General features: G+C 41.5%; 1 protein-coding gene across 1 annotated transcript in view; it reads right to left on the reverse strand.

Annotated features, from left to right (window-relative positions):
- Positions 1–1,035: 1,035 nt before the first annotated feature.
- Positions 1,036–14,146, reverse strand: part of LOC103474203 (rho GTPase-activating protein 32-like) — a 32,450-nt gene continuing 19,339 nt past the window's right edge. The window contains exons 11-22 of the mRNA XM_008425004.2: positions 13,433–13,514; positions 13,183–13,332; positions 12,003–12,105; positions 9,870–10,014; positions 9,539–9,621; positions 8,486–8,593; positions 8,211–8,356; positions 7,907–8,120; positions 7,116–7,264; positions 6,939–7,013; positions 6,222–6,851; positions 1,036–4,823 (exon numbers count right to left, since the gene is read on the reverse strand). Of these exons, the coding sequence (XP_008423226.1) occupies positions 2,647–4,823; positions 6,222–6,851; positions 6,939–7,013; positions 7,116–7,264; positions 7,907–8,120; positions 8,211–8,356; positions 8,486–8,593; positions 9,539–9,621; positions 9,870–10,014; positions 12,003–12,105; positions 13,183–13,332; positions 13,433–13,514 (4,062 nt within the window). The 3' untranslated portion in view covers positions 1,036–2,646. The remainder of the gene's footprint in view (positions 4,824–6,221; positions 6,852–6,938; positions 7,014–7,115; positions 7,265–7,906; positions 8,121–8,210; positions 8,357–8,485; positions 8,594–9,538; positions 9,622–9,869; positions 10,015–12,002; positions 12,106–13,182; positions 13,333–13,432; positions 13,515–14,146) is intronic.

Consider the following 14,146-nt stretch of genomic DNA (forward strand, 5'->3'; position numbering starts at 1 on the left):
TAGCATTTTTCTGGTGCAGCATTAACATTTTTTTTATTTATGTGATATGTGCATTGACTCGTTACTCTACTGTTTTGTTTACATGTGGCATTATGTAAAGATATACTAATTTATGTGTCACAATACTTTTAATTAATGTAAAAATGCACACATATACAAAGAATAAATGTGTGGAGTATTTTAGTGTGCCACATTTAGCATAAAGGCTAATTATCACCTCTCCTTCGTAGGTTGGTAATAAAATACTTACAAGAATGAAACAAGTAAGCCTAAAAGCTAAAAACACTTGGCCTAAAGAAAAGAATAAGACAAAAATAAGCAAAATTAGGCTTGGAGAATAAATCAATAACAACATATATCGTGATAGTTACGTGGTCATTAAGAATTGCACGGCATTCTGGGGGATGTAGGCAGAGGAAAGGTTTTAGCTGCTCAACCTCTAACAGCCAGCTAAGCAAGTTAGGTCACATCAACTAACTCACTCTTTGGTTACTTAGCAACAACTTGTTGAGTTTCTTGACTCACCGTACCTCATAACTGCTTAAACATAATAAAAAATAAAAACGCCATGTAGGGAAGACTGTGGATAAAGCAGGAAAGGTTGGTAGAATTTCAGATATTTAAAACAAAAAAAAACAAAATGAATCAATAATTATCAATATTGACTGATATCGTGATACTTTGACGGTGTTCAAAAGCTTCAACAGGACGCTGAGTATTCATAGGTCTTACCAATCTACTTTGAAATAACTTCAAGCACATATTAAACAAATTCAACCAACTCTTTTAACTGACAATATAACTTTATTTTTTTTTTATTTGTCACTAAAATAACTCATTGTAACATGTTTTAACAGAACGTCCTCATTTACATGTTTTAAATTGATATAGCATCTTGAGTAAAACTTATGACAAAATGAATAAAACATGTTTCCATGTAAAACACCACATTGTTAAAAGTTTGTAAAGAGGAAGGATTTTTTTTCTTAATTTTATGACAAAATCACAATGCCATAAAAAATACACTTTTTTATATATATATATATATCTAAGAGCATGAGCTGACTTGCCTTAAATCCAGCATATTTAGCCACGGTAGCTTTGACTTGAACAGAAATCATACAGCACCCACTGCTTTTAGATAGCATTAAACAAGAAGAGCTTGTGTGAGCGACCCCTGAAGAGTTAGAAACCGTGAGGTTATCTTTCAATTTTTGCCCCCCGAAAAGTGCCATTTAGCATTAAACAATGACTCTGAGCAAGCTGTTTCTTACAGAAAAAATATAAGCTTTATGTCTCCATCTATACCATGTTAAGACAATGTGTTTCATACACAGTTATCCTGAAAAGTGCTTGTTGAAGTCTGAACAGACTGTTGGATAGAAAACAAAAAAATATACAGTACGTTGGCCACATGTTAGACGTGTGTTACTCCTATACAGTGCCGGCCAAACGTATTGGTACCCCCCGCTAAAGGTGATTTAAAGCCTTAAAATAAAATTCTCTTTTTACGGCAGCAGAATATAATCAAGCTGAATTTTTTAGAGAAATTTTGAGTGTTCTTCATATGTACTCAATAGTTTTGAGAATTTATCGTTTTAAAAGTATCACAGTAGTTTTCACAGATGTACATTGCTTCCTATTTGTCTTTTGTTTGTCTCAAGGTCAGTTTATTTTTATTTTGTTCATGCTTTCTTTCATGCTAGTCTACCTTATTTGTTGGCTAGCATGAAACAAGCTAACGTAGCTTGTTTTTAAAACAAGCTAAAACAAGCTAGCCTAGCTTATTTCATGTTAGCCATGCATGAAACAAGCTAGGCTAGCTTCAGTTAAAGTCCAAGTAAAATTTAGGCAACTCCACATACGTACATAAATAAGCTATTTCCTTGCTGCAGTTCTTTAAGATGCTCTTGCAATGTTTCCTTTTCAAACAAAGTTTGCTGGTTTATTAATAAAATGCGTTTCGAAAAATTAGGAAATCAATGGGATTTTGTGGAAACGTAATCGTCTGTCTTTGATGTGTCTTTTCTCTGATGTGCTCTTGTGTAGAACAGTCTACGTATATTGGGATCAAGAAATTCAAAGTGTTCTGCTGTGTCGTCACCCTCTCAACCATGATTTCTTTGAACATTGTGTATGTGGCCTAATTAAAGGTTAGCATTGTGGAGTAATATTATGCTTCTGCAATAAAATCGATATTTATTTTCTAGTTTTTTTCCACATCTTTATCAGGGGTACCAATATATTTGTCCACATCTGTAAGTATATTACATTTTTTAAAAAGTTATTTTGTACACATTCCTTAAAAATCATGTTATTAAATCACATGAATTTACCTTGTTATCCCTTGTTATGTAGTCAAAACATATATACTTTTTTTTTCCTCAAACATGCTTCTTACACCTATTTCCAAATGTGAAAATGTTAAAACAATCAGTTTGTTCCCGTTAAATTTTTCTGGAAGCTAATGTAACAAAAAAGTACCAACAGCACAGTCCTCACCGTCAGCCTCGCTTCACACTTCTTTTAGCAGCTCGTAAAGGTTAAAAACAAAAAGCGGTCTGTTGGTCTGGCTGAGGATAAAGTGCAGGTGTCCTTTGGCCCCAACATGGAATCAGATATAAAAGCAGTGGTTTAAGATCACTCTTAGACCCCAGCTTCTGATCTAAGAGCGGGGTGATAAAAAGCCTCGTGACCCAGGACCTTGGACAGGAGTCTCTGTCCATGTGGAGACATGCAGCTCTGGCCAGGTAAATATCCAGCGGCTGCTTTGCTGGATCTGGTGGATTTCGATCTTGGCACGGCGTAATACCCCTCCATGTGGTCGTACTGTGTGGGCTTGACTTTAGTGCTCTGAGTCCGTCTGCTGAGGTGAGCAGGGAAGGGTTCCAGATGTTCGGGATCCAGGGGAGATTTGGAGTGGTAATGATAGTAGTGACGATGTTCTCTGGTGCTCTGCGAGCGCACCGGTCTTCTCAGGATGCTGGGTTTCGCAGCGCCAGCCAGCACTGATGGATTCTGTTCAAAGCCTCTCGTTTGGCATCGGCGAGTGTGGTCGATGCTTTTCAGGTTGGGGCAGCCTCGTTCTGGCAACGAGGGGACTTTGCGGAGGAGTGGCTGCCTCGAGTAGCCCTCTTTGATATGAATCCGTCTCATCGGACCAAATTCTGCGCCAGACCGTTGACCATAGTTTTGCCTGGACGCCTCGGGGTATTCTTGCTGAGGCCTTATTCTTGGGGTGGTTGGTGATGTGGCTGCGGCTGTTTGGCTGTCCATGCTGTGGGCCGAGAGGAGGTTGGCGTTTCCGGGGTCTGACTTACTCCTTGTGTGCATTATGTCCCTTGGTGAGTCTGGGGCCTCACAGGGAGACACGGAGTGGTACGTGCTTTTGTGTCTCTCTTGCTGAACTGGTTGATACACAACCCTTTCAAAAACCTCTGCATCTCGAGCCTCATAAACCACAGTGTCTCTGCTTTCTATGTAAAGCTCCCTATTCACGGGAGAGGTGTGGCGTGGAGAGTAGTTGTAGTAATCCGACTGATCACCTTCCCTTGTGGAGTGGACTGCGTAGGTCTGATGGCGATGGATGCCACTTTGTCGACGGGGATCTATGAAATAATGAGGTCTTGGATCTCCCGAACTTGAGTCGGAATAGGGGCCATAGTGGTGCTGTGGGTGTACGTTCTCAAACTGCGTCCGTCCAGGGTTCAGGCCGGCCTGGATTCGCTCTGGATATGGCACTTCAGGGCTCAGCTTCTGCTCCACATAAAGCATGGAGTCAATCGGCAGGATTTCTGTGTTCGCCAGCTCGTAATGACTGATCTGTGGGGAATGAAAAGAGTGTGCCCGCCGGATGGCTGGGTTTCTCCCTGCCCCGTCCTCGGAGCTCTGCCATTGCCCCTGCTGCCTTTGGAAGTCGCCCTGGTAGCGCCTGTACTGAGGTGACAGCGGTTGTCTCAAACCTAGAGAGCTGTAGCGGCTCTCTGACGACTGCCTGTACAGGCCTTTATGCGCAGAGAGGTGTGGCGGCAGAGCGCCGGGCCGAGGGTAGTGAGGCGTAGGTGTTCGACCTGAATGAATCGGCCGGTGATGGTACTGCTGATGATGATGATGACGATGATGATGGTGATTACTGAAGACATCCTCAAGCATGCCAGGAGGCCTGTCGTCCTCTGGGCTGTAGGGATGGGCCGAAGAGGTCTGGAACTGTCGTGGGAAGACCTCTTCGATAGAGGCAGGCATCGAAGACTCTGCCAGGATGGACCTGAAATTAAAGGCATCCACAGAGTCCATGTTGGCGTACACGGGAGAGGCTGGCGGGCTCCTTGCTGAGCCGATAGGTTGGCAGGGCGTCGAGACTCCAACACTCTGGTAAGTATGATGTTCCTGTTTGACCTCCGACTCTCGTTCCTCTCTGTGCTCCCTCCCTTCAGCGCTGCCTTCCTCCAAACTCCCCGACCCGAGCGGGCTGACGTTAGGGGTGAAATTGCACACGCTTTCCTGACTGTCGGCAACCTGCAGCGGCTCCGGGTAGAGATGCGAAGGCGAGAACTGGTCAGGGTGAGGGCAGCGGTGGGCCTCCGCAGCCGCTTGCCACTGGGAGCCCGGGCCGGCGTGAGGACCGCGGCCCTCCTGAAGATGCACTTTGACGTCAAGAACGGAGGGTCGCTGTGGCCTGCAGTCATGTGCGTGGCTTCTTCTTTGGGATGCATTGCTGGCCTTCTGGGCAGATTCCGCCAGGGCCAAAGCCAACTTGCGCGCAGCACTCATCGAGGGAGGGTGAGGAGGGAGAACAGAGACTGAACTCATAAGTCTATCTGTTCCTGGGGAGGGATAAGACAAACAACGCTACAGTATGACAGGACAAACAAAGCTATGGTAAGACATGATGGGACAAGACACAAAAGCTTTCATAAGAAACTAGAGTGCATTAAAATTTGCATGCTTACTAACTATACAGATACGGATATAAAAAGGAATAAAGAACATGCCTTGCATATTTACTGAGACCTCTTAAACCTTTTCACATTTTGTTCTGCAACAAAAATAACAACCTTGGTGTTGTTGGTGGGGTGGGGGGTTATAGATTTTCTGTGTTCAACACAAAGTTGAAGGCAAATATATTTTAAAATAATTTTACAAGTATGCACTTTTACTGCAATTCCAGCTGCAAGTCTTTGAGGGTATATCCTCCTGTGCAAAGGTTAAATGTTGCTAGTGCTTTTTTTGTAAAACAGGTCAGGCAATTTTTAAGTCCAGCCTAAGACACTCTGTTGAATTTAGGTATGGATTTTGATTGGGCCATTCTAACATTAATATTTTTAGATCTGATCTATTCAATTGTAGTTCTGGTTGCACTTTGCTTAAGGTCTTTGTCCTGCTGGAAGGGGAACCTTCACAAATCTTTTGCAGCTGCAAAGAAGTTTTATAAAACCTACATGACAAACGTTTAATGGAACTTCCTTCAGTCGCCAGGTCAACATATTCTCTCACGTTAGATGTGGACATCCGTGTCACTATTGGCTTCTTGGGTGCTTCTGTGAATAATGTAATCCTTGTTTGTTGCAGATCTGACATTTGTGCCGTCCTCTTTCAATGCTTTAGATGATGCTATGAACAAGGCTCTATAACATGGTCAGTTTCGATTTTGAAACTTACATACTCTAAATTTTTCCACAACTTTATCTGTGATCTGTCTTGTGTGTGTTCACAGAATAACTGGATTTACACCAATAAACCAATATCCGATATTTACCAGTATAATATGCATTATATTTAATTCGATACTCTTTCAATACCTTCAGTAAACGACCTCACTGCTGGCTTCAACACTGCTTCTTTGTTTTAGTTAAATTACCCACAATGCTGCGCTGCATCATTATCACTGACCGACCTCCTTCCCTAACCCCTCTAGGAACAAACAGCAGCAAGATGGAAATAAATATCGGTTGTTAATATTGGCTCTGTTTCATTTATTTGAGAGTTTCCAATATGTGACAAAATTACTAATATCCTAGCCGATACTGATGTTAGTGCCGATATATCGTGCATCCCTAAAATAAATGTAAAGAGTTTGAAAAATAATTTTTTTTTCTCGGATAAAAACACATTTAAAACGTATTAAAACTTTGTGTTTGTAACAGTAGAAAATGTGAAAAAGCTTAGAGGGTTTGAATAGATCTGAAAGGCACAGCACAGATTTAGGATACTGAGAAACTAACCTGGATCAGGGAGGTTCTGGGCAGACTGACTGAGGTCTGTCACGCCGGACGCCTGACTCGCCGTGTTGATGGGGCTGCTGTGCTGGAACAACGCTCTCGGCTGTTTCCCGTCTGCTGCCGAAGCCTCGCACTTGTCCACGTTGGGAGAAGAAGAAGGCACGGGAGTCTGAACATCTGCCAGCATTTTTAATGATTTCTTCCTCACTTTGGGCGAGAGGAGCTTCAAGGCGACTTTTTTTCCACTTTTGCACAGAACCGGGCTGTCGTCCGGAGAGCGCGAGCAGCCGACGTTGTTCTGGGAGGACACGGGCTCGGATTCGTTGGGGCACCCCGCCTGCTTCTTCCGCCTGCTGCCGCGATGCATYGCGGGAGTCTGGCTGCACTGGAAAGACATGGGGTCGAAGTCTAAGGTCGAGATGCCCACAGCCGGCGGGGAAAGGTCAAGGTCGTCCTCCGAGTAGTGAGGGGAAACAGCTGCACGGCCTCGGTCGGCGCTGCGTTTACTGTCGATCAGCTGGTGAGCGCGCCGGTCATCTTTGTTTCTGGAGTTGTGCAGGTCGTCCCTGCTGGCGGCAGAAACGGCTTCGCTGGTTGAACGAGGTCTGAGGGGACGGTAACTCGGAGGCCCTCCTGGGTTGCATAAAAATAAAAATTTATATATATGTAAGCTGCTGAGAGCTCAGTAGAAGAACTTTTTATCATCTCCTGAAAGATTACCTCCTAAATTTTGCAAAGAAGTAAGAGATTCTTCACTTTTAGTGGACCGCAGTGTGCCGCTATCTCCTCGTCCACCTGCAAGCAAAAAATTATTCCGGATAAATCACACAACTTCCAAGACATCCTAAAAAAAAAAAAGGAAAAAGAAAAAAAGCTGTGGCTCCACAGCAAACTGACCTGGCAGTGCTATGCTCTTTATCTCATTTGGTTCACTGGGGTGTCGCTTTAGTTTACGCTTGGACACAGAGTGGGACTTGCCCAGGTGGAAAAAGGACAGCCAGTTCCCCACAGGAGACTTCTTCGACTTCGCTAGAGGCCGCTTGCCACTGCGACACAGAGAACAAATCGTATTTAACGCTTGACCCTGAAAGTGTGCTGTGAAGTCTCAAGAATATCAAGGACAAACTGGTTCTGGCTGTTGCTTAGGCAACATTTTTATTTTTGTTTAGTCAAGGAAGTCGAAGGGTTTTTGCAGGTTTCACCGACTCAAATTTAAGACCTATCCACAGAAATGTACTAGCTTCATCCAACCAAGTGGTGATAAATTTGCCTAGCTAGCTGCTGGCTAGCTAGGTTTTTTTTTAGCTACCTTAGGCACCTGTTTATATGACATTTACATTGATGTCAGTGAAGTTACAGGATTTCAAATTGAAGACAGTCATGAATGAAATTTAAGACCTAAATCTCCACAGAAATGTACAAACGTCATCCAGCCAAGTGGCAATACATTTGTACGCCATGAAAAAAAAACTAGATAGCTAGTAAGGGTATGTTAACAGCTTGTTATTGGTAGGCCTCGACTGCGGTAGGTTTTACCAGAGACAAGAATACAGATTGGGACATGATAGTTAAGCAGTTCATTCAGTTATTGGATTCATCAAGCAAGGACACAACTAAAACAGAGGAGCTAGCTCTTACTAGCTTACTAGTAGGAGAACTAGCATTTAAAGAGATTTTTTAAACTCTACCTCTCCATTGGCAGTTCGATGACGGTGTGAAATTTGCCCAGCAGAGCTTCGGGCCCCTCCCCGACCTCGATGTAGTCGCTGTGGGAGAGGCAGGGGGTTGTGGCTGGAGATCCGAGCTGCGTTTGGGTCCGAGCCTGGGCCTCCTCTAAAGACAGCAGCTTTGTGGACGGGGAGCAAACCATAAGAGACTTTGGTCTTGATAAGGTGTTGTTACCTAAGATTGAAACACACACACTCACACACATTAGCACAGATACAAACACGTGTTTTGTTTTCCATTTCTTTATCCTTTAAAAATCCCTACCAGTGCTTTCTCTTAAAATCGAGTTTAACTTTGTGCTGAAGAGGGACTCCGTGTTGTTGAGGATGAACTCCACCACCACCGACTGGATCCGCACCTCCATGAAGGCCGCCGTGCCACTAAAGCAGGCCGACTCAATCTGTCTGGACCTGAAACGGAGCACAGCGCGACCTAGTTCAGCGCTCGGCACCACTGAGATGTGCCCCAGTTCGCTGCGGCGGAGCGGCCAAAAAGAAGCGGTGAAATTTCCGACTGCGGCGCGGCCGAGATACGGTCACCTGAGGAGGTTAGGCGCCCAGACAATGGCCAGGTTTTTAGTGTGCATGTTGGTGACAGAGCTGAAGGTGGCCAGGCGGGAAAGGTGCCTCATGAGGTGCTCCAGCGTCCTGCGGATGTAAAAAGAAACCCTCGTGTTTGAGATCATTCGCTATTGCTCTCTAACAAACCTCTGAGGCAACAGAACAACTGTTGGTGATTAAATAACACAGAAGTGGGCTCCATGTATTTGATTACAGCCAGTTGAACTGGATCTTATTTACACTCACCAACTATTTTTGGTAGATATCCTAGTACACTTGACATAAGACAAAACTAACTTACAAATAACTTTTCAGCAAGAAACAAGACATTTCCCCACGCTGCATCCTACTGAAAAGTTAGTGTACAAGTTTAGTAAAATATTTCCACTAGAAACTACCCAAAAAAAAATACTCGGTTAAGATGCTCATATAATTCACAATGCAGCAATATTCTCTCAATTAGTAGATCTTAAAATATGTAAGACTTTGTAGATTGGTAACAGTTTAGCAAGGAGATATGACTACCAATGCCCATCAGTTTTCTATTAAGATTTTTATTTATGAACTATTTTCAAAAACATTCTATCATTTTCATTTAAATTTACAGTTTTGACTGATTTGTGTTTGCCTATCATACCTAATCTCAATGTAAAATGTTAAAGTTTGTGGTCATAATGTGGGAAAAAAATAACGGCAAAAAGGTGGAGACATTTAAATACTTCTCTCAGGGCACTACGAGTGTCAGCAGTGGTTAACGGAAGATGCTCATATAGCCTAATTCACGCTGAACCGATATTCTCTCAGTTCTAGATCTTAAAATATGTCTGATTTGCTCTAATGAACCGACGTCGGGAGAGAAAATGACAGAATTTAGCAGCTTAGAGGAGGATGACCTGAGCTTGGCAAGATAAAGATCAAGATTAAGCAGAAAAACACGAGTTAAAGCAAAGTGCCTTTCTCCAAAATCAGAATCTAAAAATGATCCATTCCACTTTCTGACAGCAGGGGGCAGCAGTGAGCTGTAAACCTGACCTGTAATGAGGAGGCGGCAGCTGCTGGATGACATTGTGGATTTTTACCAGCCTCTCCTCTTCGGTGGCTGCAGACACGGCTTCCTGTGACGAAACGGAGGACAAAAGCACGGAGTCTAACAACCGAAGCAGACGAGTTAATCTGACTCTCGGCTTCAAAGCGGTTCTTGGAAAGCTCGTCACAATGCAACGACCTCATTTTAAGCAGCACTTTGAAAGCGAGATGTCTCTTTCATGCAATTAATCAAGGAGCGACCAGAAAGACGTTGCCTGCACATCGACTGACACAAAGCTAAATCAGCTCCCGTGTAATTTTTGAGAACTGCGCTCACCGAGAACCGGTCGTAGAGCTGGTAGGTGAGCAGCGGGTTGGGCAGCTCTCTGAAGTACAGCTTGCACAGGGAGCCCACAGAGTGGATGTCCTGTCGGAAGAGTTCTCGGCTCAGGTCTGGGATCTGCTCAGAGTCAAACTCATGCCTGGAGACGGAACATGAACACAAGAATACGCAAAGGTTTGAACCCATTCGGACATAAAATATTGAATTCATTTTTCCCCTTTCTTTTGGAGGAAAGTTGAATATAAAAAATATTAGTTTGACTTTTTTTTTTAAAACTCAGCATTTTTTTAAACCCAGACTGCTATTTTAATAGTTTATCCTAATAGTTGATTCTAGAAGTTCAGCCAACAGAATCCTGTCATCTCAATTAAATTATTATGTAGGCACATTTGATTTTATAAAGTACGTTTAACATTTTGACAGTTTTTAGGTCTTATTTGTCCATTACAAGCATCTGGTCTATGACTGCTTACATATGAAGGAGTCCTTAGTCCTGTTTTGTCTTATGTGGTAATCAGAGACTTTTTCAGTCAAGTCTGTCTCCACAATAACAGAAAAATGAGCAATTCCTTCTTCTGTATCTCAATAATAAGAACAAAACAGAAGTCGTTGTATTTAAGAGATCAAACTATTTCTTCGGATGTCATGAACACTTTTCTTCCTGTAAAGTGTTCAGGAAGTGTACTTTACAGGAAGTAAAGTGTACTCTTCGAAACATTGATGTCAATACATTGACATAAAAAAGTCAATGTTTTATCTTGCTTTATTTATTTAGCTCTTACCAAACTAAAGCCTTAAAAACTGTTGAACAGATTATGAAAGCTTTCACACCTGAAAGGGATTAAATGGAAAAATTATTCAACTTCAATTTTGATTCCCTCAAAAAGATGTTCCTTTGTTACAGGACAGATTTTAAGACTATACACTTGTTTTTAAGTTTACTGGTGGTCTTTTCCCATCAATCATTCTTACAGGATCTATTAAATAAATTACTATCCCGGCTAGCGAAAAATCCTTTTGCCCGGAGATGTTTCTAGATACAAATGAAAAAGAAGAGGTGATCAAAGCTTATCATCAAAAATCAAGAATAATTTACAAAGCCACGTAAAAGCTTTTACTTTTAATTTCATCTTTGTATTTGATTACATTTACAAAATAGATTTTTTTTTATCACGTTCTTATCGCACCTAAGCAAATACTCCTACTGTCACGAGTTCATAGTCCTGGTTTTCGTTTGCAGCATTTCATACATATTTGTTTTCCTGTGGTAAAAATAAATCGGACACTGACATTAACTGAATGATTTCTTACAAAATCAGTAAATATAAAAACGATAAATTCATAAAATCCCTTCAAAGCAAAAAAAAAAGACCAACAGATCTTCAACATGTCAACATCTTTGCGTGTGCCGTATTTCCTGAGCTGTTAGCAGGAGGCGTGACGCGGCGAGAGAAGAGCTTTTCCCATTAAGCTTTTTTTGATTGGCTGCCCAGCCCCATCAGCTCGTGTGCCGCTCAATTTATCCACTGATGGGAGTTTGTTTTATGGAAGCAGCAAAAAATACAGCAACGCTCTCAGAAGCTGCACAGCGTTAATCAGATTTCCATTGATAGATTGGGGGGGGAAAAAATCTCCTTAAAAGCACTAAAAGTTAACGACTTGGACAGCAGGATCTTCAGTCGCTGCTAATTGGCTGCACACTTATTTATTTAACATATCAATATATCTGCAATTGTACTAAAGTGCCAAATTTAAAAGGATACAAATAAATAAACCTGAAAATAAATGCAGTTAAGAAGTAAAAAAAATTAAAAATAATAATTACATTTTGTGAATAATAACTGCGTTCTTCAACTAAATGTGAAATTCAGTCAAATAAAATAATAATGAAAAAATACTCTGAAGTTTCCAGTTGTAATATATTCATATCGTGTGTAATTATTTCCGTGCTTTTATAAATATTTAATAGTTCCTCTTACTGCAGTGCACCAGGAGCAAATTCAGCTCAACAAATGAATCCTGGCATCTGATTGGCTTCAGACCAACCAGAAGCCCCGCCCCCTGACACCGACCAGGAAGGACTGCTGATACAGACTTCCTATGGTGAAGTAGAGAGGAAGCACAAACCTCAGTTTCTGGATGTTGGAGGAAATCCCTGAGAGTCTGTAGATCCCATCCACGACGCCGATCTTCTCGATGAACTCGGCACAACTTTTAACGACCTGCGGGACTGAAGGACATAAAGACGAGACGCAACGTTCAGCCATTTTGTCTGTGTCTTATAAAAACATCTTGTTGGGTACAAAAAGATGACATCTTCTGCGTTCTACATTCTCCACACTAATTATTTAAAGTGTTTCCGGTAACACTTTATTTGAAGGAGAGAGCATAAGACTGATATTACACTGTCATAAACATGACAGAACAACGGAGATGAACATGAAGACGTTTTCATGAAATGTCTTTTGGTAAATAATGACACTTTGAAAGCAGAGTTGCATTAAAAGTTGCATTAAAAGTCAATTAAAAGAGTCAACTTTGCATTAAAAGTTCTTTTTTTAATGAAATGAAAACCGACGTGTTGAACCATGGCAGGCTGCAGATTCGATAAAAACCACAAAGAGGTTTGTTTCTGGAGAATCCTACAATAACAAGCCTTCGGCTGTAAATACCAGACCTCCCAAATGTTTTTGCATTATTCATCCCATTTCTTCAAACACGCAGGTGAATCTAATTCGATTAAAATAAAATAAGGACATACAATTTTGAATGCTGCAAAAACTACAAATTCTTACCAGTTTCAGTTAATAGGGCAAATCTAATTTGCATGTAGCTTTTCAGCAAGATATGGGAGCTTGTTTAAAGTCAATTATTTCTTAATATTGATGGAAAAACAACCAGTTCCACTGGTAGATTATTTCACTCTTAACAAGACATTTTTTCCCATGTTAGAAGTGAAATAATCTGTCAATTTTCCATCATTATTAAGGAATTATTTACTCAAAACAAACTCCTATATCTAGTTAAAAATGTACTTGTTAGTTACTTTAGTCTTATTTCAATCGTACTAAGATAGTTGCACTAGAACAATTATGGAACTAAATAAATCTGGAGATTCACGATGTTAATGTGAGGCAAGATGATTTTAATCCAGTAGCTGAGAATTTACTCAGCGACTTCACTTTTGTTTCAGCATAGATGGTTTAGCTTATACTGAAGCAACAAAGTCTTTCAAAAACAGGTTCTAAACTAGACTAACCTTGCATTAGTCTGTTTTTATTAAGTTAAAGCATGTGGGATGTTCTACCGTCGTGTCCTGAGTTGTGGAGATGCTCCCCCAGGTCGCAGCCAAACACTCGCTCCCTGAGGATCCCGCGCTGCCGCAGCTTCTGCGGCGGCGGCCGAGACTTCATGAACGACCTCAGGAAGGTCACCAGCTTCCCGTGCTTCTTGCACACTGAATGCGCACGAAAACACACACGGGAGAAACGTTAAAAAGCAACCTGACTCAGGTCCCGGTGAGCGAGTGAAAACTGCCAACGCACACTGACTGGTACCTGGCTTTGGCACTGAGTTTTGAACGCTGGGCGGGATTTTCTCGTTTATCAGCTCCACGCAGTCGCAGGGGAAGAACCCGACCTGCGGGAGGAGAGGCGGAGAAGAGAGCGAAGAGGTACAAACGAAGTGAGTGACGAGTGAGGAGAGGCGATGCTGCACAGGTGGAAAAAGAGGTCAAGAGAAACCTCAGACTGAGCGTTGATGATATACATGACTGAATCAAACTTTTGAGGTTTGAACAAATTTTCCCAACTAAACTAAACCTTTTTTTAAGCTGATCTGTGAGATGCCTCATCACTGGTTTACTGCCGTCTCTAAAGACGACCTATAAACGTTGTTTTTAAAGTAGCATGATCAATTTTCACTTTCTTTTTAGATTTAGAAAAGCTAAAATACTAACAGTTTGGATCCAAATTTGCAACATCAAATGTTTTTTCGTGCATTTTTTAATGCTTTATTTTGAAAAGCCAACATAAACCCTTTTATATTTTTCAGTTTACTTCCATTGGTAACATGATAAGAAATATTGAGGATTTTGCTCTAGAAAGCATCTTTAATACTGTGTAACCTTTATAAAATAAAATAAAAAATAAATAAAAGAGTTGTGATTAGTTGAGTATTTCTGCAAATGGCTGGGAGGAGATAAGAGGAAATGAATTTTTTCCCCCACATTATTTGTCTCATATTATTGTACTATGATGACAGTTTTAACA

The sequence above is a fragment of the Poecilia reticulata genome, linkage group LG13, assembly GCF_000633615.1.
Source record: "Poecilia reticulata strain Guanapo linkage group LG13, Guppy_female_1.0+MT, whole genome shotgun sequence".
Taxonomy (NCBI): Eukaryota; Metazoa; Chordata; class Actinopteri; order Cyprinodontiformes; family Poeciliidae; genus Poecilia; species Poecilia reticulata.